This window comes from Sinocyclocheilus rhinocerous, unplaced genomic scaffold (assembly GCF_001515625.1).
Source record: "Sinocyclocheilus rhinocerous isolate Xijiao unplaced genomic scaffold, SAMN03320098_v1.1 scaffold499, whole genome shotgun sequence".
Taxonomy (NCBI): domain Eukaryota; kingdom Metazoa; phylum Chordata; class Actinopteri; order Cypriniformes; family Cyprinidae; genus Sinocyclocheilus; species Sinocyclocheilus rhinocerous.
The window spans coordinates 35,790-60,875 of NW_015637156.1; the positions used below are offsets into that span (position 1 = coordinate 35,790).

General features: G+C 36.4%; 1 protein-coding gene across 4 annotated transcripts; it reads right to left on the minus strand.

Moving 5' to 3' along the window:
• Positions 1-834: 834 nt before the first annotated feature.
• On the minus strand, positions 835-23,442 carry LOC107748647 (chondroitin sulfate proteoglycan 5-like). 4 transcript variants are annotated; one of them, XM_016563539.1, is made up of 7 exons: positions 22,908-23,441; positions 14,370-15,201; positions 9,981-10,169; positions 8,379-8,454; positions 7,738-7,794; positions 4,045-4,170; positions 835-1,519 (listed from the first exon to the last, which is right to left on the minus strand). In XM_016563539.1, exons 1-7 carry the CDS (start codon positions 22,990-22,992, stop codon positions 1,229-1,231), a joined length of 1,656 nt encoding a protein of 551 aa, XP_016419025.1. In that variant the 5' UTR covers positions 22,993-23,441; the 3' UTR covers positions 835-1,228. The 4 variants fall into 4 exon arrangements, with proteins under 4 accessions (XP_016419025.1, XP_016419024.1, XP_016419026.1 ...); XM_016563538.1 differs by lacking the exon at positions 7,738-7,794 and having other exon boundaries at positions 8,301-8,454; positions 22,908-23,442; XM_016563540.1 differs by lacking the exon at positions 7,738-7,794 and having other exon boundaries at positions 22,908-23,440.
• Positions 23,443-25,086: the final 1,644 nt, after the last annotated feature.

Consider the following 25,086-nt stretch of genomic DNA (forward strand, 5'->3'; position numbering starts at 1 on the left):
AGCATTGAAGTGTTTTGTAGAGGACTTGCTTACAGAACATGGTATTAGTTTAGATTATCAATCAGTCGTCACATGCACACTGCACGTGCAAGACAACGCTGCACTTTTTGACAAATGTATTGTTGTACTGTTTTTTTTTTTTTACAAGAAGTTGTTCCCAGAATTTTTTTTCTCTCTCCAAAAATTATTTCTCACCCCAAAACCTTTTCTCACTCCAATTTTTTTCTCTCCCAAATACTTTTTTTCTCTCTGCATAGAATTTTGCCATCAAAAAAGATGGCTAGCTAACAATTAAGCATGCCACAGATGCCGCAATAATTAAGCATGAAATCTTATGCTTACACTGCTTCCTCTGTTGATTTATTCTTGAATAATACATTTACAAGAAATCATGAGACAAACACACACACACACACATATATATATATATGGGGATGTTCTTTGGAAGAGAAAAAAGCTTTTTGTGAGAGAAAAGTTTTTCAGGAGAGAAAAACTGTAGAGAGAAAAAATATAGAGAGAAAACATTCTCCGGACTAGGCTCAGGAAAGATCCAAGTGACATTTCCCATTTTTTCCACCTTGATTTTCTTTTTTCTTCTTCCCACATTTGGGTTCAGGGCTTCCCTAGAAATTAGCAACCTCAACTTAATTTTTTTTATTTTCATTTCAAAAAATGATGACCACATTTTTGTCCAAGGAACCAACAATAAACAATGTCAGATCTAAACAATTCTAAAATTCTTTATTCTCAGTGAAAGTATTAATCTAACATTAAAAACACACAAAAAGCACCTTGTTAATAATAATAGTTATCAAGTTGTTTGTTTGCCCTGAATGTTCACAGGTTCCATCATTTCTGTGAAAGCACGTGTATGAATATGAATGTGCTGTTTGACAAAATATAAAACCTAAAACTTGGCACCATAACACATCTGACATCAATGTTTGCATCTGTAATACCAAATTAACAATTTCTTGACTTCTTTTCCCTTTATACTCCTGTTGCACAACAATTCTACTTCATCTCACCATTTATCATCTACTAACCTTTATTGTGCTGCTGTGTGCTTTTGTTTCTGTCAAGGCCAATGCTTTTAACCTGCCTCCCAATTGATGTCTTATTCATCCACAAGACTCTCACTCATTACCAATCAGTGTCTCTTAAATTTCTCACGGTGAAGTCTCATGTAGGATAAATTTGCCATTTGTTTTGTTGTACATCACTCATGTTAAGGTGTGTAGGCCGTGCCCAGGTGAGGGCTGGATGAGCCGGACAGCACTCCCGGAAGGGAACGCGTGCTAATGGGGCTGTAGCTGGGTTCGGAGCTGCGTCTGGGGCAGAGCTGGGACAGAGGCCTCCCCTGTACAGATCTGCCAGGAGGCCGGCGCAGCACAGGGGACTTTTTAGGGGATTTGGGGAGCTTGTAGAGAAAGACGTTGTAGTGCAGTGGGGGGCTTGTCTCAGGGAGCATTTTCGCCTCTTTGGGGAGAAGCAACTCTAAGTCGATGGTCACACCGCCCTGGACACATACACACATACAAAGGCACAGGTACAAGTACACAAGCATAACAACACAAACAGGAATCCAAAAAAAAAAATCACATATAACACAATTACACAGACAAACACATGGTAAACCAATACATAAAGAAAAAGCATAAAGAATTTAACAAGTAAAGTGCATAAATTGATAACAACTCCCTCCCGGCATTAAAATGAAGTCAAAGTGAATAGAGGAAACTATTAGGCCATTGTTTTGTGAGCATTATCGAGTGATTTGAGTGTTGACATCAACCTGGCACAAACTATGAGCGGTGAATCAGCTTGTGGGAAATTATCTCGTATTATCAAGCTGAATTAAAGGATTGTACTTCACTTGCGCCCTCTATTAAGTAGAGGGGTGCTTAATCTTTTCAAAACCTTTGTAATACCTTATTTTGAGGCTCATTTCCAACTGTCAAATTTACTAGACTGGGTGCGCGCTAGTTTCTGTCTGCATATAATTGCTATGCAACAATCTGGCATTAGTCACAAAATTCAATTTAAATGTCTAATTGTTGTATCAGTGATTAAATTCTTAAACAGATTAGATTCAAAAGCCCAGTTTCTGCTCTTTGGATAAACTTTCAGAGGAAAGCAGCTTTTCAAACTTCAGGTGTCATGTTTAGGTGGGAAACTTTGGTATTACCGTAATCTTTTTTTTTTTTTTTTTTTAGCAATTTATGGACAGAATTCTTGTGCTAATTTGTGAGTAAAACTATCAATGAGTGATGGCAGACTCAATAAGCAACTAAGCACATCAAAGCTAAGTTCCAGCTCTACTATATTCACATTCAAAGGTTTGGGATCAGTAAGATTTTTGTTTTTGACAAGTCTCTTATGCTCACCAAGGCTGCATTTCTTAGATCAAAAATACAGTACAAAGAGTAATATTGTGAAATATTAGTACAATTTAAAATAACTGCTTTTCCATTTTAATACATTTTGAAAATAAATATTAAAGCTGAATTTTCTTAAGTGTCACAAGATCTTTCAGAAATCATTCTAATATGCTGATTTGATGCTCAAGAAACATTTTTACTTGCATCCAGTATATAGTGGAAACCATTACACTTTTTCAGCACTCTTTTATGAATGGCAAGTTCGAAAGAACAGTATGTATCTGAAATACAATGTGTAAAAGTCTTTTCAATTTAATGCATCCTTGCTGAATAAAAGTATATTTTTTTCAAATAAATCTTAGAGACCCCAATTTGTTTTGAACAGTATTAATTTTTTTTCTTTTTAAAAATGATTTTTTTTTTGTAAAATATAATCAATTATAAAAATATAAATAAAATAAATTTTAAAGAGAGGAATTTATGAACAGTGACATGTTTTACATTGTTATGTTATATAGATTTAAGCCATTTTTTCAAACTTTCTTTGCCAACTCACAGCCAGACTGGACAGCAAATGGCAAATGTCATGAAAAGTATTCACGTTTTGTTATACAAACCCAAATATGTAAAGTCAGGACAGTCTTACAATTAAGCAGTGATATGAAGGTGAAATGTCCAGTATGGTTAGCAGTACCTGAGGAACGCTAAAGCCATGCACAGATGCAAAGCAAAAGAGTGAGGAGGAGCAGTGAAAGTGTAAAGGAGTCAAAACAGGAACGGTGGAGTTCAGGAATACACTGGCACTCAATTTGGTACTGGTAAAATGTTTTATTCCAAACAAACTGGCTTTATTTATTTTCATTTGCTTTCTCAAAAAAAAAAAAAAAAAAGTAAAAAAAAAAAAATGTCAATACACCAAAATAATTAGAAATCAATTAGTTTAAAGACACAATGAGCATTAAAACTGTATGATACTGCACATAAATATTAATCCAAGCAGTATTTGTATATATATTCAGACATACGCACTGAATAAGTCAACAAACATCTACATATCTCAGAATTTTTTTTTTTTTACACAGTCTAAATAGCTACGTTATTTCCCACAGACGTTTTGTTTTTTGTTTTTTTTTATTCGAAAGAAAACCAATGCATGCTGACTTGAGTAAGGCAGGACAGACAGGAGTTCAGAAGGTGACAGCGGTGAAGACTGAAGGTCAAAGGTTGAAAACCTGGCGGCTAAACCTTTGGGTTGTGGGTGAAGCATTTCATAGCGTAGCGTGACTTAGCGGAACACAGTACAAAGCTTGACATAACACGAAGCAGCGTGACATCAGCAGGCACAGCAAGCAAGGACAAGGTGAATGTGGCAACGCCAATGTGCTGGTAAGGTACTCTGGCGGTAGGAACTCCACCGTGTGATGACAGAGTACAAACATAAGTTAGCATGCTAGTTCAGTGCTTCGTTTGTGTGTTTTGAAGCCCACACTGAGCCATCTTGAGGTGAATGCAAGGAAGAGTGCCATGTCAATGTTTAGTCCACTAATTAGGGTATTTTAGTAATTTCAAGGTGTCAAATGTGTGTCTTGCTACAGTCATAGCGCCAGCTTGTGGCAAAAGGGTGTTACTACACGTTGTTCATGTTGTTCTGCATTGAATTTACCTCCTCCGCATTGTCTTCTGTGGCGGCCGTGTCGTTTTCCAGTTTTGGCGTGAGCAAGTTCTGGTTGTTCAAAGACTCATCCTCTTTAGGGGGACATTTGCATGGATCTTCTTTGCAAGTGCAATCCTGCGGAGCAACACACATACACACAAGATGGAAAAAAGGGGAAAAAATAACTAAATGTTCCACTCCACCCTTTTACACCTGGCATTAACATCTCAAATGTGTCTCCAGTGACCACTTCCAATGCAATCACACACATAAAGCTATCAGTGCATAACAGTCATATGGATTATTTCTGTTAGCTGTGGTTCATTTTGGAGCTTGACAGCCCCCTAATGACTGAATGGAACGGAATGAGGGAGAGTAAATGATAAAATTGTCATATTTGGTGAGCCTCTATTTTTAGTGCAATTATGCATTATGCCAGTCTGTGACTTAAATTGTCTGTTTACAAGTCCATTTGAAAAAAAAATCTATTATGGAAAGTCAAAATAAGACAATTATGAGAATTTAAAATTATGACAACTGTGGTTCAATTTCAACAAAAATCAATTATGAAAAGTCAAAGTAAGACAATTATGACAATTCAAAATTATGATAACTGGTTCAATTTCAACTTATGACTTGAAGATGACATTTTGTAATTATGACTTTGTAACAAGTCAATTATGAGATAAGTCATAATTGACCATCTCAGTTTTGACTGTCAATTTTGACTTTTGATCTCATAATAAAGTCTTGGTATCTCATAATTCACTTAGTATGTCTTGACATTTGGCAAAATTTTGACTTTCATTATTGACAAAGACAATAATGAGATCAAAAGTCAAAATTGACATACTATCTCAAGATTGATTTAATATGTCAGTTTTGACTTTTGATTTTATAATTATAACCTGGTCAATTATGAAAGATTCAAAATTATGCCAAATGTCAAGACTGATATACCAAGTGAATGATGAGATCAAAAGTCAAAATTGACATTCAAAATAAATTATGAGATAGTATGTCAGTTTTGGCTTAAGACACATTTGAGTCATAATTAACATCATAATTCTCTTGTAATTACATCATCAAAGGCCAAAAGTCAATTATGAGATTCTTAGTATTTCAATTTGATTTTTTCTGTCATAACTTTGGTGGAAATGGGATGTTATATATGAAGATTGAGTGCATTTCCAAGATGCACTGAATGCAGTTTACACCTCAAGCTGCTTGTTGGATCACCGGATGTTAATACATTTACATTTACACTTACATTTAGTCATTTAGCAGACGCTTTTATCCAAAGCGACTTACAATTGGGGGATCCATAAAGCGATTCTTCTTAAACACGCAAACAGATACAGGAAGTGCTTGTAATACCAGGTTTTTAGACATTGTTCAAATAAGTACAAGCTAGAAAGAGAAGGATAATACCAGATGTAAACAAGGCACCATAACAAACAAAACTGTTCAGGAGGTGAGTGCATGGATCTGGATTCAGTTTTCACTTCACAGCTGAGGGAGTAAAAGGTCAACTTCAGAGCATAAACTGATCCACAACCAGGAATTTCAAGGGATATCGGCAGTTTTTACTATTTCGCAAGAGACATCAACACACTATAAGCATAATGGTTACATAAACTGTATAATATGGGACTAACAGTAAACCTTGCTTATTCAGAAGGCATTAAGCAATGCTTGTTAAAATGCTGTTTTCAACAGAATGTTCACTGCTGTGAACTAATGCTTGTCATTACAACAAGTTGCTTAAAAGCAAAGCTTTTTTTTGTACAACTTGCTACCTGTGATATCCCTTTTTTGGAACCACAAAGGCAATGATTGTACATGCCATGGGGAGGAAAGAAAAGAAGACTATTCATGCTGCTGAAATCAGACATGTGTAAATACCCATTCTCAAGAGAGAGAAGATGAAAAATGTCAAATAAATTCTCCCCCGGAGGCAGTAAGACAAGTAAACAACTTACAAGTAAACAAAGTCACCTAGGGATATTTTCATAGCTCTTTCGTCTATGTTCTGTCATCAATCATCCCTCATTTCTTGCCTCATCTCAGTCAAGCTGTCAGACTCTTTTAATCATAAAAGAGTCTCTTCCACTATGAACTCACTGGGGAAGAAATTTCATTTGTGAAGGCAATACAACCCCCACACAATCAAAAGATCATCAGAAACTAGATTTGAGTTTCACCTCAGAATAAACAAATGGCATAAATCAAAGTGCAGGAGAACAGGATCTGACAAGTTCAAGGTTCACCAGGTACTGCAAGGTAACAGGTGAATATAGCAAAGACCGCTGTTTGGTCCTCTTTTAAAGATCAAATGTTACACGCACAACTGAAGGAATAGGTTCATCATTCATGATAATCTACTCTGAAAGATGACCCCCAGATGGGAGCACAGAGAAACAATCTTTTTTTCACACAAAGTTTAAATGTTTATCTCTTTTGTCATCCATCTGTTCATATACTGTCGATGTCATGATATCAAAAGGCAGTTATTTTTGTAAATTGCTATTGAGATTAATTAGGGATGCTTCAATATTAAGTTTAATTTGGTAACACTTAAGTATAGGGACCAATTCTCACTATTAACTAGTTGCTTATTAGCATGCCTATTATTAACATATTGGCTGTTTACTAGTACTTATAATGCATATATTCTGCATGATCATATTCTACATCCCTAATCCTACCCAAAACTTAACATCTACCTTACTAACTCTTAATAAGCAGCAAATTAGGAGTTTGAGGCAAAAGTCATAGTTAATGGTTTGTTAATAGCGAGAATTAAACCTTAAAATATAGTAACCTTTAATTTCAATAAGCTGTTAAATATTTCCAGCTTTTAATTCCAATCACTTTAATAGGCTATTTCTTCTAAATAAAATTTAAAATAGCCTGCTACAGACTTAAATCATTTTAAAAACTACACATGAATTCAGGCATCACACAGGACTTATTTAATCATTTCAATTTATATATATATATATATATATATATATATATGAGTCTCAGTGTCTCATATGATATGTATGATCATTTTGAATATTCATCTCAAAATGTACAGTATAAAAAGAGAGATATTATAGATAAGAGACTTTTTAAAGAGTATATTTACCAATCCATATTATTAAATTATTTGTGTTTTTAAAGATGAACTTTATTAAGATTAACTGGGTTTTAGATGATGGCAAAGTGAATCTACATGTAACAGAGGAAATCCACAATTAGATATTTGATATCAGACAATGCAAATAAATAATATATTACTCAATAATAAAAATAATACCACCAATAAATGATATAGTATCGATATTTCATGTGTCCTTAGAATTATGAATATGTTAGTCAACACAAATTTCTACAAGGTCGCTGTGTTGTTAGTGCTTTGAATGATGCGAGGAGATTAACAGCTGACTACTACGTTCACTAGTAGGATGTTCAATTGCATGAATCACACTAAAAAGTCACAATAGCAACTATGGTGAGGAAGCGTCTATTTTAAACCGCTAAATCTATTATTGCTTGTCTATGTCATTTCATAGGAAGTAAAGGCTCAAGATGTGTTTCAACCATGATAGTGGACTTTTAAGGTGAGTAATAATGAAGCTACAGGATTAAAGCGTTTTATTTGAATCAGCAGGGCATCAGAGCTCACTGGGAGGAGGTCAGATTGAGTCCTCTTACCTCGCTGCAGGGATCTTCTTTAGGTTTATATTCCCACGTGTATCTGCTCATGGTTTTCTAAGGAGTGGGGTGGCGAGAGAGGATTACTCTACTGACACACTTCTGGTACATCGTTATATCATGCCCTCTTAATTAATTGACACCTCAGCAGATATTGATTATATTCTTTGTACCTTGTAAAATTAGGACTAAAACCGTTGGAAAATCATTGCATTGACTGCCCAGCCGCTCTACACAACTGCAAATATGATCAGTATGTTTGGAAACACATAAAATAATCCAGTTTCTCCAATGCTTCATGCAGCCTGTAGTACTTCACATGACCTTAGGTGGCACATGCGAGTCAATGACAGACGTTGAGGGAAAGAGTGAGGGATGAAGAGGATGGTGTTTCTATTTCTCATCTTAATGATAAAAAAAGAGTGGAAAAGAGAGAATTCCAACATGAAGAAAGGAATAAGACAATAAGCATACCGCCTAAACTGAAAGAGAGAGGGAGCACTTTATACCTTCAGTACTCATGCACAGGAAAACAGAAGGGAAGAGAGGAGAGGAAAAGTTACCTGACACATAATGTTATCATAGTAAGCCAAAGCACGGGCATGGGGGAGGTTAGTCGGGGTGTCACACAGTTTCCTTACATTTGCCTGAGAGCCCTCTGCGACGGTGGACAGCGAGAAGTTATCGATGTGCTGCTCCGACTTTGGGCGGAACTTACTGAAAGACGGAGAGAAAGACCAACAGAAAATAATTTAAATAAAACAAAATAATAATAAAAAACATCATCTGAATTTGAAAAATTATAAGTTTTCTTGCACCTAATAAATGAACATTATTTAGAGAAAACTGTTTCAATATGAACAGCACCAGTGCTTAATTATATATCATACAATCAACAAAAACTATCAATGTATGAATCAATCTCACTGAAACTGTCAATGGTTTCTTTTCCAAGCATCATTTTATTATATTCGTACTTACAGACAATAATAAAAGTGAAATCACGCCATAAATTCTGTGTCTTGCCTTGCCTGCACAAAGACACAGTCTTCACTCCTATTGGTTGCTGCTCCCAAAAGTCGATATACATAGTCTACATAAAGTCTACATAAAGCTCTCTTGCATAAAGTTAAAAATCTGCTGCACTGGACATGCCCACATCCTGTCACCATGTGGCCGGAAATCGCCAGCTCTCCACTGAAATAAATTGGAACATGTCACTTTGTCACTGCATGTCGCTGACAGTGTGAAGGAGGCTTTGTGCTCACCAAAACTGCATTTATTTGATCAAAAACAGTAAAAATACAGGGATATTGTGAAATATGACAATAATTTTAAAAAAAATTCTATCTTAATATATTTTAAAATATAATTTATTCCTGTGATAGGAAAGCTGAATTTTCAGCAGCAATTACCCCAGTCAACAGTGTCACATGATCCTTCAGAAAAATATCATTGAAATAGAAAGTGGCTTGGACATTATTACTCTATTTGATGCAGTGGATTAAAAGTTTAACTTGTTTCTGCTACAAGCACACATGCACACAAGTGTTACCTGCAGCAGATGGCCCTGATGGGCAGTTATTAAAACTCAACCTTAATCACTTTTCACTGTTGTCATCTTGTCTTCATTACTATGCTCGGTCCCACTTTATATTAGGTGGCCTTATGTCCTATGTACTTACATTTAAATGAATAATTTGATACAATGCATTTATTGTGTACATACATGTTTTACATTGTACTTAAAAAAATACCTGCATGTAATTACATCTGTAATTAATTTCTGTAATTGAATTATTTATTCACTGTTGACCCATCCCTTACACCTTAAACCTACCCATACCACCAGACCTGTCCCTAACCTTTTGCAATTCAATATGAACATAATAAGTACATTGTACTTATTTTTTAATGTAAGTACATAGTAGTTAATAAAGTGGGACCCTATGCTAACCTCCTATTCTCCTTTCTCTTCCACTCTGCTCTCCATCTCACCCCTCTGTTGGACTGTGTTTAAATGCCTTTGGCTGCACAGTATATAGGTCACTCTCTCGTGTAGCACGGTCAGATTGGCCTACTTTTAGCAAAGAAGGGTGACATCATTGTGTTCAAAGCCCCATGTTAACACTGTTCATTTTATTGTACTCCAGCATGTATGTGCAACAGTGTATTCAACCGATATTTAAACCATCAGATCTTAAACTAAGACTCTAAGAAGTGTGTTTACATGCAAGTGTCACCTGTGCTTGCAAAGTCGTCTGTTTTCAGTCTTAAGCACGTGCATCCTCTTGGAGAAAAAGACTACAACCATGAAGAGGAGGAGCAACATGATGGCAGCTCCGCCCACTGCTATACACATCACTTGGAAATCTGAAATGACCGACTCGCACCTGGAGCCCTTGTTCCAGATATACTCCTGAATGTTACACCTACAAACAACAAAGAGAGGGGTGTTAGAAAAGAGGCAGCTGAGCAACATTCAAAACTAGAATATACAATAATTCACTTCTGTGATCATTTAATGACAGATGTTGTGTGGCCTTTTGACCCATTTATCATTACTATGAATCTACTGCAAGGTTACAGCAGAGCTTACAGCTGCATGACTGGACAGATGGCCTTGTCAAGGACGTGCATGTGCTCCTCTATTAGTGCCGGTCCCACAGAGAATAAAGCACCTGAGCTGTGCTCAGTTCACAACTTCTAAAAATAGATTTACAAATTCTCTCATTTACCAGTGTTGTCAGTGAGGTGCTCGATATCTTATTGAAGATGCTGGATCTATTATTTTTCTATTATGTAATGTATTTTAGCACATATGGTTCATTGATTGAGACACAGGTAAATTACAGCTGTGCTGATATTGCTTTTATACAACAGCTTAATAAACAAGAAGTTACTACTGAGTAACTTATATTTTAGACAAAATATTGCACGTTACATTTTTGTTGGCGGAGCAAAAATGAAGCCAAAGCAAATACCATTAAACTAACAGACATGGCATATGATGCTGGGCAAGCACAAACCACAAATACATACATACATAGGGCCCTATTTTAACGATCTAAGCGCATGGTCTAAAGCGCACGGCGCAGGTGCACTCAGCGCGTGTCCGAATCCACTTTTGCTAGTTTAACGGCGGGAAAACGGTCGGCGCGCCCGGGCGCATGGTCTAAACGGGTTGTCCCTGTTCTCTTAATGAGTAATGGGCGTTTTTTGGGCGTAACGTGCAATAAACCAATCAGAGTCTCATCTCCCACCCCCTTTAAAAGCCAGTTGCGCTCGCGCCATGGCGGAATGTAATTTTTCATATTTAAAAATGTTTGTGTGCTGCTGCGCATCCCTGTGTGTGTAATAAGCAAAGTGTACGCGCGTTGTGCACCTGCCTATAGGCGCATATTACGAACGCGCTCTTTAAATAACAAAGAAAAAATATTGCGCCAGACTTTAGTTTTGAGTTTAGGTTTGAGTTGGTCTATGGCGCAGTCTATTTTCAGTTTCTCAAAATAACAACGCGCCAACAATGCGCCTGAACACACCTCTTTTTTAGACCAGCACGCCCGTGGGCGCAAATGCATTTGCTATTTAAACAACATGGCGCAGGACGGGAAAATGAGAACTGTGTCGGGCTGAAACTAGCAAAAACACTTTCGCCGCGCCTTGCGCCGGGTGTATGATAGGGCCCTTACACTCTGCAGCCTATGGGTACATTTTGTAGTGAGTGAACGGCCAATCAATAGTGCACATGCAGGAAATCATTGCTCAGTGTGCATGTAGGCCAAGTTTACTATTCGGCCTAAAAAGATCAATTTGAAACTTAGTTTTATGGTCTATTACTAACTACCCATCCATTTAGTATAAACCATTGGCTGCGCTACACAAAAATGCATTCACTGAAGAAAATGCACTCATTGACCCCTCCACCCCACAAACCTTACGTTCATCTGTTAGTTCACTCTTTACGTGCCCTACAAATGGAAACCTTGACTTGACATGCTAATTTCTAATAGCACTGACCCCGTTAATGTAGACAGCACCCTGTCATGCCTTCTCTCAGCGATCGACAAGTTAGCCCTGCGGTGTGTGCCACACACCAAAATCCAGTGCCTGACTGAAAGTTACTTTTACATTCAGTAATGGAGCTGGACTGAATGGGGTTTTGCTTTTTTATTATAAAAAAATTAAATAAAATCACAAAAAAGGACAAATTAAAAAAAAATAGATCAATAAATTATTTCATATAATTCAATTATAATTTAATGAATTTGTTTCCTTAGTTTATATTGTTATTATAATAAATAAATAAATAGGTAAAATAGATTGTTGTTGTTAAAATAAATAAAAATATCTGACTATAGCAAGATCACAAAGTCAAACTATTCTTTCTGTGGGATAATGAGCACTGATCAATTATAATAAGGCAGGAAAGAAATAGTTCATGCTGATTTCATTCTGACTTTAAAGATGTGGATAAGGGTGTCGCAGTATCCAGTGTAGAGCCAGTTGTCATCTGCTCAAATACACAGCTTAACACATCACATCATCTAGCTTTGAGGCTTCACTACACACAAATAAGATTCTCAGAACCCCACTATTATGGTCCAAAGCACCACCTTGAGGCAGGGTCTTTAGCTCTTAAACTGAAACACACACATTCACAAATCTGGGCTCTGACCAAAATCTATTTGAGCAAATGTTTAATAAGGTTCTGCACTGGCCTCTGAGCAGAGTTGTGGCAGTAGTGGATGCTGGTTTAGTAGTGATATGATGCCAAGCCATGATGACAGGCTTGGAGTGTGGACCTGAAATTATAGCAGTTGTTTGTGAGTCAAATGCTAAACATTCTTATCATGCACACAGGAATTCAACCCATCATTTTTATCATAGTATTAAAGCAATCTTCTGATTATTACCATGTGTCAAACTGAATAAATGTCTGAAAAAAAAAAAAAAAAAAAAACTGAATGTGTATGTTAATCTCCATTACTGAAATTAGCTACAAATGTGAAAGGCATTTACAGTTCTTTGGTGTTTCGTAAAAGCATTTGTAATTAATAATGGTTTATGTACAGTATATAGCCTCATATTTCTTACATTTTATATTCTAAAGCTGCTTCACAAATAATTTATGGTCTCATCACTTCTGCCACTTTTGACAGTGTCCAGTTCTTGTAAGTTTTTAATTCAATCTGATTCGCTACTATATGGAGAGCAGTCTCCAAAAAAAAATAAAACAAGAAATACAGCCACAGTTGTGATATAAATGTCACATTTATGAGATACGTTAGAATTTTTGTATGTTAAACATGTTCATGGTTCTGGCATTGCGCGCTGGATAACTATTAGGAACTTAAAATTCTGCCTAATAGTAATAAGGTATGGCATTTAAAAAAAAACCTTGTCACTTTAAAATTACCAAGGCTTTTGAAGGCACCAGGCAAGTGTTACTGAAGGACACTGATGAAAAAAAACTGGGTCGTTCTGTTTTACTCAACTGCACAACACATACTGGATCAAGCATATTTAAGGCAACAGCTAATGATCATTGATATTTCTAGCAGATGGAGGGAAAATAATAAATTGAGTAAGTGCACTGTTGGCATAGTTTTGTCACCAAACATTTCTACAGCAAGACGTTTTCATGTTCTTGTAGCAGCAACTAACACAATGGCTGAAGAACTTAAACAATGATTTATATATTATATATCTTATTTGTTTTACATATGGTAGAGTGTTGTTACATTAGCCATTTAAATAAAGGCCAAAAAGCTTTCCTATAAACCCTATGGCAACTGCCGCACAGTGTAAAATAGCGTGCATGACCTGGTTAGCATGAGCTTGGCCCAGTTTCAAGATCATTATAGGCCGTTTACTACTATTCCCAAGAGATGTCTTCAACTGAGACTCAATCCCTCTTCAATCCCAACATTTGATGTAAATCATAATCCCGCACCATGAACAGATGCAAGAACATGACTGAAGGATCGAGTTACATCTTCAAACTCATTATGAAGGTTTGATCAGATGCCACTGATGCTTTCCGCATTCCTTAAACATGATAAAAAACAGCTCAAACATGTATGATGACACCTTTCACAAACCAATTTAAATATTTAGATGAAAAGTGTAATCTATTAAATGTTACATATTAAGTATATGTACTGTATTACTTGTGTTCTTCCATTAATTTGTCTTGTTTTGTGTGTTGGCTAAGCAGGCCAATTAGAGACAAACACTCTCCATTGTTCCATTAAATACACATGACTAATTAAAACTGAACCCATAGGCCGAAATCCCGGGGGGTTGGGGGGGACAGGACCCCCCCCCCCCGTCTAATCAGATTCAATGATCTATGCTAAGCTATAGCTAAAAGTGCTACCGCCAGACCCGGAGATCGGCTGATTGGATTCGAAAACGGTAAAACTCAACTGTTTAACTCTAGGGGAGTTGGAAAATGAGCCTATTTTCAAAAATAGTGGAGTGTTCCTTTAAAGCTGCAGATGACATAACTACAGTGCATGCTTATAAAAACAGAACATTGTTTTGCGTTGTTGAGGATGCTTATATACTTATTACAGTTATCATTCTTGGTGTGAATGGGCCTTAACACATGTATGCGTGCGACTTACCGGCAAAAAGCTCCAATACCGTCAACCACATAGCACTGTCCTCCATTGAAGCAGTAACTGGGGAAGATGTCGCATGACGAGATACATGTGCCATTATAATGCACAAATCCATAGAGACAACCCGAGTTGAGCACATCTGATGCTCCAGGTGAAGTTTCTCCAGATCCATCATCAGAGGTGATAACTTTAGTGTTGGAGGGAACTGCGCTGGCTATGAGAAGAACATTTTCATCTTCCATGTCAGGTGGCGTTGGTTGGCTTTCCTCTAGGTAAACTTCAGTGGGCGAATAGTCAGGTGACAGATAATCATAAAAATCAGAAAGGGTCCAGGAAGTTGGATCTCCACCCTGGAGCTCCTGAACCCAAGCAGGAGGATCAAGCACATGCTGTTGGTGAGAAGGATTGTAAAAATTCACCGTGATAACTTCTTCTGGTTGGGAAGAGGTGGACTCAGGAGCAGGACTCGTGACAGGATCTAACAACGTCCCATCTGCTTGTAGTCTCTCGCTCTTCCAGCGCGGGGCGCTGTCCTCGATTCTCTCCTCGCTAAAATCCAGCTGGGACAGGCCACGTGTCCGGGGTTCAGCCAGCGTGGCCAGCCGGGCAGCCATGCCATCTATCGTCAGATCAATGAGGCGTTCCCTTTCGGCTGAATCAACAGTACTGGTTGAGGTTTCTCCACCGCTGCCTGACTCTTCTCCAGCTCGTGGTTTTCGAGAGTGAACTTGGGCCTGGGCAATAGGTGTGACTTCACCAGGAAGTGCAGACTTAAGCCCCACCCCATTCAGGTCTGAGGAATTAGTGCCAGTAGAATTGGAGATAAATGAACTGCCTGGAAAACAAACAAATAATAATAAAAGTTAGTCACAAACTCTTTTATTTATTTATTTCTCTGTATAAGAACACCTTCACAAGCACTCACTGCTATACTGCAAACTCAGCTACTCATGCAGAGAGAGAACAAAAGACATAATATGTACTCTGTATCACACACACCCAGACAAATCTGCTCAATTATACACTGCTGTGGGCGAGGCCCCAGATTTCTTTCCAAAGCGGCTTGTGGTAGCTGGATTAGCAGCTCTGATGTACTAATGTACCCCCCTGAGCCCGGGCTAGGATTGGGATTCAGATTAGGATTAAGGGCTGTAGGTTGAGACTTGCATTGGTCAGTCTGGATGGGTAAGCTTTAATGCACAAAGATAAACACACAATGGGGAATTCCTCTTTAGCACTGGAAAATCTCACTGACCTAACTGATTATCTTTTACTGATACTGTAAACCAATCTAATGCAATCTACCTCAAATATGAACGCATGTGGAAATATCCTTTTTATTTCAATCCCTGATTGTCTAATATTATTTCATGAAATATATACACTACTGTTCAAAACGTTGGGTCAGTATTCAATAAGATTTAAAAGAAGTCTCTAAAAGAAGGCTGGATTTATTTGATCAGAAATAAAGTAAAAACAGTAATATTGTAAATATGATTAATATTAAAATAAAACTGCCTTCCATTTTAATATTTTTTAAAAATATATATGTTATTCCATTGTTGCAAAGCTGAATTTTCAACAGCCCTTGTTCCAGTCTTAAGTGTCACATGATCCTTATGAAATCATTCTAATACTATATACCAAGATATATCAAGATACATACAAGATACTTTTTTCATTTCTTTAATAAATGATGTTCTTTTGAACTTCCATTTAAAATAGACATCTTTTTAACGGTAGTGCATTTAAAACAGTAACACACAAGTATATATATAAAGCGTTTGTGCCCAATTGGCAAATAAAGCCCACTTCGATTCTGCTTGAGCATTTCAATTAAAACGGTAACAAAAAGCAGATCTGAGGAACATTTACAGTCAATTTTTCTAGATTGTCTTTCAGCAATCTACTTTAAGTATTTGACTGACAGTGTGAAATTCTGTTTCCATGGGCATTCTTGGTTTAATTCCTCTTTATTGTAAATTAATTCCAAGACACACATCAATGCCTAACAGACACTCACTCACACACACAGTTGCCAAGAAGCAATGTAAAGGGGCTGCCATTTTGGAACATCTCAAAAGCCATATAAAACAGAGACCCTTCTGTCCTCTCCACTTGATTCACTTCCTCTCTTTCTCCCATTCATTTATTCACACAATCCCCCCTGAGAGGGTAACGGAGATGGCAGTGGGTGCATAAATTATTTCTCACATACTTCACGTGATGTTCAAGTATTCTATTAAATTCTTATCTAGTTTAATTTCAAAGCAACAGTTGGCTCCTTTTACTTTTATTTTGAAATATTTAAGAGCTAAATGCTACACTGGACTGATGAGAATAAAACACAGTCAACCCAGAGCCCCAGAGCAAGAGAGACTAGAGGAAAACAGTTGTTTTGATTTGCATAACTCCTTGTGAAGGGGTCAGCTGACAGAAAAGAGAGGTTGGGGGAAAGTCTCATTGAAAGAAAAATACCACAAAACACATGCTATAATGGAGTGAAGATGAAAAAATGTGACAGTGAGAGTGTGTTTCTCCTTCCGCCTATTTGAAGACCAGTGCCAAAGCCTTTGAGAAGGATTTCTGTCGCCTTTCTGTTTAGTAAGCAAGTCAAGACTGCAAGAGAGAGGGGGATAGTGAGAAAAAAGGGGGGTAAGACGATCGAGAGTGAGAAAGAAATAGGGAAGAGAAGTATTTTCTCATGACCTCACCAGTGAGACATTTAAATTTGTAAGAGTGTGTGAAAGTATGCCGTCATTCATTCTCTCACTGTGCTCATGGCCTCTATTTACAATCAATACCACATAAAATCTGAATCAAATCAGAATACAAATAAATGATGATCAAGGAAGACCAATCTAAACATCCAACTTCAGTGCTATAGTACTGTAAAGCAACACTGTACTGTTGAATATCTTAATATTCTCTCTTCACCTTCATTAAAAAAACAGCACACGTTCTTCCTCTGTCTCTGGTTGACATTATTTGCTTATGTAACACTCTTGAGGGGAGAAAAAAGACTTCATGTTGCAGAGCATGGAAAATTGCAAATGTCAACTCTTCCTCTCTTCTCTCATCCCTCGTACTATCTTTCTCTCCCTCGATCTCTGATGACCCAAACAGACCTGTAATCGGAGGGAGTATTTGAGGTTACATGTCAAGATGCTCCATAAAAATGTCCATGTACAAAGAACAAAAGAAAATATTTAGAAGAATGTTTGTCTATAAAATACAAGTCTATAACAATACTGGATCCCATTGCCTTTCTTTGAGTGCATAAAAGGCATTTTAAAATATATTCTTTTGTGTTTAACAGAAGATTTCTAGGTGAACAACTCCTTTTCACTTAATCTTCAAAATGTGTTAAACAGAGCTGATTAGTCCATTTTTATTGCTAGTTGAAATGGTAATTAAATTAGCCAAAGTATTTAAAGTCAGCACAAAAAGACAAATCATCAATTTTCAAAACATGTTATTGATCTTTTTGTGAGCAATTCATCCATCACAGTTTCAATTTACTGTTTTTTTTTTTTACCTCATAAATTTTAATGTCTTAAATTAATTTTCACCAGACTTCAGAAATGACTTCGGTCTGGTGATGTATGCAGGACTTCTCCAATCATTTAGTCTCCTTAAAGGGACAGTTCACCCAAAAATGAAAATTCTGTCATTAATTACTCACCCTCATGTAATTCCAAACCCGTAAGACCTTCGTTCATCTTCGGAACACAAATTAAGATATTTTTGATTAAATCTGAGAGCTAAAGAGAAGAAATTGTTGAATAAAGTCGTTATTCTTGTTTTCTTTGTGCACAAAAGTATTCTCGTAGCTTCATAAAATTAAGGTTGAACCACTATTGTCACTTGGACTATTATAACAATGTCCTTACTACCGTTTTGGGCCTTGAATGAGGTAGCTCCGTTGCTGTCTATGCAGGGTCAGAAAGCTCTCGGATTTCATCAAAAATATCTTAATTTGTGTTGTGAAGATGTTTCTTACAATTGGCTGCAAGCTTGCAATCAGATCTGCCTCCATCCAATCAACAACCAACGGATAAAAATCCTGATCTATATTTTTGATAATCCATTTTGGATGTACATCACCATACAGAAGAAAGGATCTGTCACTTTTTCCATTTCAATGCAACTTTAAAATGCAAGGGGCAGAGACTGTGCAGAACTTTGTGAATGACGGGCGTTCTGATTTCTGTGGGCGCAGATGCCATGTAGGCCTGCCGATTTCTTCTACTATGCAGCCAATGCTCTTTATGTAATAGACAACTTAACATTTAACTCACCTCACCTTAATTTCAAATCTGATGACTTGGTATCCTAAAGGCAAGTGTCATTCTAAGCTCTGCTGAATAAAATCCACACTGGCACCCATGTGTTTAGTTATAAATAGTACTGTGATGCTGCTTGGCAGGGGAGCTGGCATGGACGTCCTTGGCATCAGGGATGGGGTGCAGGTTCACAGCAGTATCTGTGCAAAGCCCGAACAGACATATAGAGATGCCAGACCTGGTGAATTAACAGTGCCAACTCCATGCCCCACCCCAACCTGTGCTACTCTTGTACAGCATGACCCATTAATAGTTATGCCACCTAAATTAAATATTTGGGCCAAAAACTGCACTCAATGTGTTGAGAATGTATCAGATAAATGAAATGTTACTTTGGGCACATGCATGAGCCAGTAATGAGCATTTGAGCAGATTACAGAAGATCAGTTAAAAAAATTCCAGTTCACTCTAATCTCGATTTAAGAGGGAAAGCCAATTGTTTGTTTCACCATTCATAAACAGTATGGCTTTAAGATTTATTGTAGCATTTTTTTTATTAATGATATTCAAAGAATGCAAAAGTTAAAGAATGATAACTAGAACTATAAAGTCCACACCACAACTATAATGACAACAACGTTGAAAACACTTTCAGAGTCAGTCAGAATCCACCTGACTTTAAAGAGCTTGAGCATTTAAAGCATCAGATGACATATGCAGCGCACGTTTATTCAATTCAATTCAAGTTTATTTGTACAGCGCTTTTCACGATACAAATCGTTGCAAAGCAACTTTACAGCAAATTAGGTTTCTACAATATTTAGTAGTAGCTTATCAGTGGTGACTGTCAGTTAATGTACATATGACAGAAATGTAAGGAAAAATCATTTAAAGACGTAATCAAACAGACGATAAACACTATTAACAGCAATTATTATATGATGCAATCAAACTTATAGCAAAATGTGGTAGTTCTGTATGTTGTTTCATGGTTGGCATCATCTGAGGTCATTTATAATACGTTATCATCCATTGGTGGGGATGCCAATTTCATACTGATAATTTTTTACACCTTTTTTACACAATCTTTACTGATTAAGCATTAAGATTAATTAATAAATAGCTTTTAATAAATTATAATTTTAGCTATTCACATTAACATTGTAAATAATTTATAATTTACTAAAATAATCATTTTAAATTGTATTAAACTATAAAATTATAAAATATTATACATGTAAAATATAGAACAAATATAGAATCACTTTCATGTGGACATGCACATTTTAATAACTGATTTTCAAATAATGCTTGCAGAGACAAAAACATTCTAATTAATATTGGTGTATGCAAGCAGTCATACGTGGATTTCTCGAAATCATAATTTTGTCTTAATCAGGTAAATGCTTTTGCATTACTGGTTTATAATCAGAATGTCCAAATTCCAATTGATGCAAGAATATTTTAGTGCATGTACACAATGTGTGTGCACAGCATCAAGTGTTTGAAAGAGATTGGTCTCCTTGTGTGTCTAGAAACGTCATTGAGTTTAACAAGTACAAAACTGGATCAACAGCAACATGATTCATTCAACTGTAATGTTTTATTGCACAGACGCTGACAACCAGCAAGTATCCAACAGGTTGTGTAGTTCCATAAGTTTCCAACAGTGTAGGCAGCTCTAGTGTCAGCGTCTGGCAGGATAAATACTGTTGGCCCTCACTGGGAGCTCCATACGGGCAGGCTAGGCCAGCGCTAACACTAGCTCGTTGACGGTAATGCTCATTGACAGTCTCTGCTGTTATGAGACCGCAGTGGCAGATGGCTCTCTTGTGCCATGCATGGAAAGGATCTAAGCAAGTTTAGCAAGAAAGTGCCCTAAAGAAATTATCTGAGGCTGGTTTTAGACATTTAAAAAAAAACATCAAGACATGGTTCAAAGACTAAATCTGTGCATGTTTTTGTGAATGCATCCTGCTTGTCGCTTTTTGTTTCTCTCTCTTGTTCTCCTAAGGTTGGGGATGTGAGTGCTAGGTCTTGGTAAAAACAACAAAGAAGAGTAACAGCCTTTTGTCACAGCATGCCCACAAATTTCAGCTAGGCACTAGCAATGCAAGTTCAGTTATTGTAATGATTGTCCCTAGTTTAACATAACAACAAAAGAAACACCAAATATAAGTAAAAGAGGGAATAATAGCAACTGGCAACAATACACAACACATTTCAGCTGAATGAATAGCTATGAAAAGTGGTTTGACTGAATTCTCTGAGTTGACTTTAATATAAAATGATGTGACATCTCTATAAGGATAATAACATTCAATGGGCATATTGAGGGCAGTATTTTATTTAGAGAATTTGTGGATTGTAAAAAGTGGCACCTTTGACAAGTGGTCGGAGGTAATGGGTTTAAAAAAAAGAAGAAGAAATTTAGATTAAGATGACATTTTTTTGTTTGGAATAATGTGCACTGATTAATCGTTCACTTTATGGAAGAAGAGCCACTGGAACAATGTATACAAAAAAGTCAATTTTGATTGTGTTGACTGATGTAGTCAACGACATTTTAGCTGATATTTGTCCACTTACCAGTGTCAGCCGATATGTTGTTGTTTTTTCTGTGCAGCCAATGTTTCAGAAGGAACTTTTATTTTGACAGTGGCAAGAATGCCAGCACCTTAGTGCAGATGTGGATGTAAAGTATAAATTCTTGATTTCAAAATATGCTATGCTATATCCAGTTGGCCACCATCATATTCATGTTATGTCACGGTTTGTTGTATGTAAAATTAACCTCTGGTTAACCCTGGTCTTTATTTGTAAAAAAAAAAAAAAAGATTTCCGCTGAGCACAAACTTATTACTAAATGCACTGTTGGTTACAGTGTCTACTTCCTTTTTTTTATTAATGTTTTAACTATATTTGTGAGAAGTACTGTAATAGTAGTACAGAATCAAGTTTTTTTTTTAAATCTGTAAAATAAACAGATTTACACTTAAGCAAGTTTAAATTTGTTTCATATTTATCAATTTTTCAATTAATGATGTTATTATTAAATATGCAGTGTCTTTGCAGCATACAGTATTATGCATGTTATTTAAATACAATCGTGTAATATCATACTTATCGGCCACCTCAATATCGGCATCAACTATCAAAAAAATCCATATCGGTCGACCACTACTTTAAAGCCTACCTTCTGCAGTCTATGACTAATCAATACTGTCAATCATCGTTTACCAGGAAGTGTGTTAATCAATAATTCCAGCTACATGTCAGAGCAACTGCACCATTTACGTTCCCACCCCCACAAACAAAAACAAGAGCACTGGATTTGTTAATTGTTAATGATTTTAAAAAGCAAAATAAAAGCTATTTATTTGTTATCATTGCTTAGGTCAGTTTTCTCAGCAGAGCCTGCTTGCTTAACGTCCTGTGTTGATGAAAGATGCATGTCACTGAAGAGTCAGTGATGCGATAACACATCGATTTTGGGAAGTCTGCCAAGAGGTCAGAGGTTCAGCTAAGTGCAAACGTTTAAAGCTTCTAATGCAAATGATAATTTCCTGCTTTACTCAATCATTACCTAGACCTAGTCTTCAGGTGCTGTTGCTCAGCAACATTTTTTTTTAAAGGACCATAATTTTGTCAGTGGAAAAATGGTCACCCTCTTATTCCATAAATATGTGAATTATTTGGTAAACTTAAACTTAGATTTAAAAATGAAGCATCAAATACAGCTGCGATTAAAAGATGCACATGAAAAAGTCATGAGCATTTTTTTGCAAGCCAAAAGTAAGTTTTCTATTATCCAGTCTAAAATACATAGCCTAATACATGTTTTATACAAAGTATAAAATCGAGTAAATTATTTGGTTCATGATCAGCCATGAATTACTACATACATTGTTAAAAGACATTTAAATATTTATAAAAAAATATACCAAGGTGAAGAAAAAAAGGCTGTGTGTAAAACATTTTATCTAAAAGGTCCATACTTCTGAAATTGAAACGACTCGAGCTTCCTCAAGTAATTGTGCTAACGATTTATTACATAACTTAAAGTTCATTCACATGTAAACACCCATTTATCGCTAGATCCGATAATTAATCTATTAAGTTTTATTACATTTTTGTTTAAAATTTGCACAATTTATACCCTAAAAAGCTCCAACAGATCACAGAAAAAACTACGAAGGTCTCTGTTAAATGCAGGAAAGGCAGGCATTTAGAAAGATTGTATAATAATACTCACCACCATTAACACACAAAGGAGCGAAGTGAAGGAGCAGGACGCTGGACAGCACCACTGCTGGAACCAACGTGCTCCTGGAGTTCATCACGACACAAACTGTCTTCCAAAACACTTCAAATGAACCAGGTGGATCTTCTATTTAAGATATAGTCATACGGGAGAAATCTGAGAGAATCCGAGCTATAATCCTGGACATAAATCTTCTTAGATTGAATGCGTTACGAAGCGCGCTGCTTCATGCCAACTTCGAATGTTGTCTTCAGTTGTTATTTCTCTTTGGTCGAGATTCAGGCCACCCTTTAGCGTCGCTAGGGACCCGTCATCTCTTATCCAACTCCAACAAGATGCCAAGACAGTTAAATGTGTCTCGTTAGTAATGAGAGCCAGTTATCAGGCGTCCACTGAGGAAGCGGAGAGTTTCGGTGCCACAGACTACAGTAGGCTAATTCCAGCGGACTCCGCCAGCGCGAGTTTTATATGCCAGTCGAACTCACGGTTGATGTGAAGTCATCTGCGCATGCGCCTCCTTACCGACACAATTTCTGTCATATGTGATAGAATCACTGAAAACGTCAATCAGCTCAGGAGTAAATATTTAACATTTACGGTCCCTAAATGCACTTAAATATAAAATATTGACATAGAAATTGTTTCATAATAAAAAATGTATCTGAGCTCTTTGAATTAAGGTACAAAACTGATGCAGGCGGCTCCCCCGAACAAAGCGTCTGAAATTGGGTCACCCATAGACGCCAGTCCAAACATAAGCAAACACTGTGTAGAGGGCAGGGACACTCCATAACTAGTTTTTCTAAAATCAGTGCGATCTGTGGAAATTATCCTTGGTCAAAGGGGAAATTGGTATTTTTTTTTACCAGTATTATGTAGAATTATAAATTGTATTTATGAATATGTAGAATTAGTTTTTTTTTAATATATTTATGGTTTGCATATTAAGTTGTAGTAATTCTGTAATTTTTTTTTAGTTTTATTATAGTATAAGTAAAATTATAGCATTTATAAATATTTTAAAATAGCTTTTAATTTATATTTTCAGTTGTGGTGTTAGGTTTTAGTAATTTTGTGCTGATGGAAAATGACTTTATCATCTGTTAATTCTGTTCTAGAAGCTTCTTCTGTGTCTATCTTCATGCTCATGTTGATACCATGTGTCAAAACAAGTGTCAGACAAGAAATGTTATTTCTGTTAGGTAGGGGTCCCATAAAAGGGAATGTAAGCAATATGCATCACAATTGGTTAATAAGAGAATATCCTGGTATAGTTTAGAATATAAAAGATTGGGACTAAGGGTTATTCATTTGTCACACTCTGCAGATGCTCTGTATGACTGTTTGACCTTCTCTTAAGAATAACTCTTGTTTCTTTGATACAGTTGCTTTCAGAGCCCCTATTCTATGGAAGCATATGGGTAGCAAAATTCATTTTGAAATGTAATATGCAAAATGACAATGCAATATGTAAAATGGCAATGTATTTCAGTATTTAAATGTACATTTTCCCATACATATGTGCAACATTTAGTGCAAAATGGAAATGAAATTTCAATGATATAATTTACATTTGACATTTTCTACACTAGTTTTAATATGTAAATTAAAAACATATTTTAATGCTTTATAAGTCGCAAAATTAAAATTAAATTGTATTACCCAAATTGATTAGATATGTTTAACATGTCCAAGCAAAAATTGTAGCAAAATTATCATTTAAATGCCATTTTTCCTAAATGCATTTAGACTTACAGGTAGGACACTTGAGATTGCATTTTCATCGTGATACCGCGTGAGAATTGTAGCAAAATGCAGTGTGAATTTCAAAATGCAGAGCCAATTCTGAGCCAAATGTGCAGCAAAAGGGTAGCAAAATGGTGATTTAAATGTCCTTTATTCTTCTTAAATGTATTGACACTTACACTTAAGAAGTTTCAATAGCATTTTCATTAAATACCCTGTGATAATGTAGTTTAAGTCAATGTGGATTTGAAAATGCATTTTAAGCCGATCACGCCCCCAACCTGCCAATCATTATAACAAAACGGTGCTCGGCAACAAGACGCACAATAGGTCAATATTCACCAATAACCAACCGCTTTTCACCTGCCTCAACATCTCTCACTGTTTTACACTCCGATTGATGCACATAAGCAGACACTGCAAT

Excerpts from the sequence above, each read along its gene's own strand:
- LOC107748647 (XM_016563538.1), bottom strand. The coding sequence starts at position 22,992 with ATGAACTCCAGGAGCACGTTGGTTCCAGCAGTGGTGCTGTCCAGCGTC. Across the intron at positions 8,455-9,980 it reads AGACGACTTTGCAAGCACAG|TAAGTTCCGCCCAAAGTCGG; the intron begins GTGACACTTGCA and ends TCCGTCTTTCAG. Across the intron at positions 1,520-4,044 it reads CAGAAGACAATGCGGAGGAG|GGCGGTGTGACCATCGACTT; the intron begins GTAAATTCAATG and ends GTATGTGTCCAG.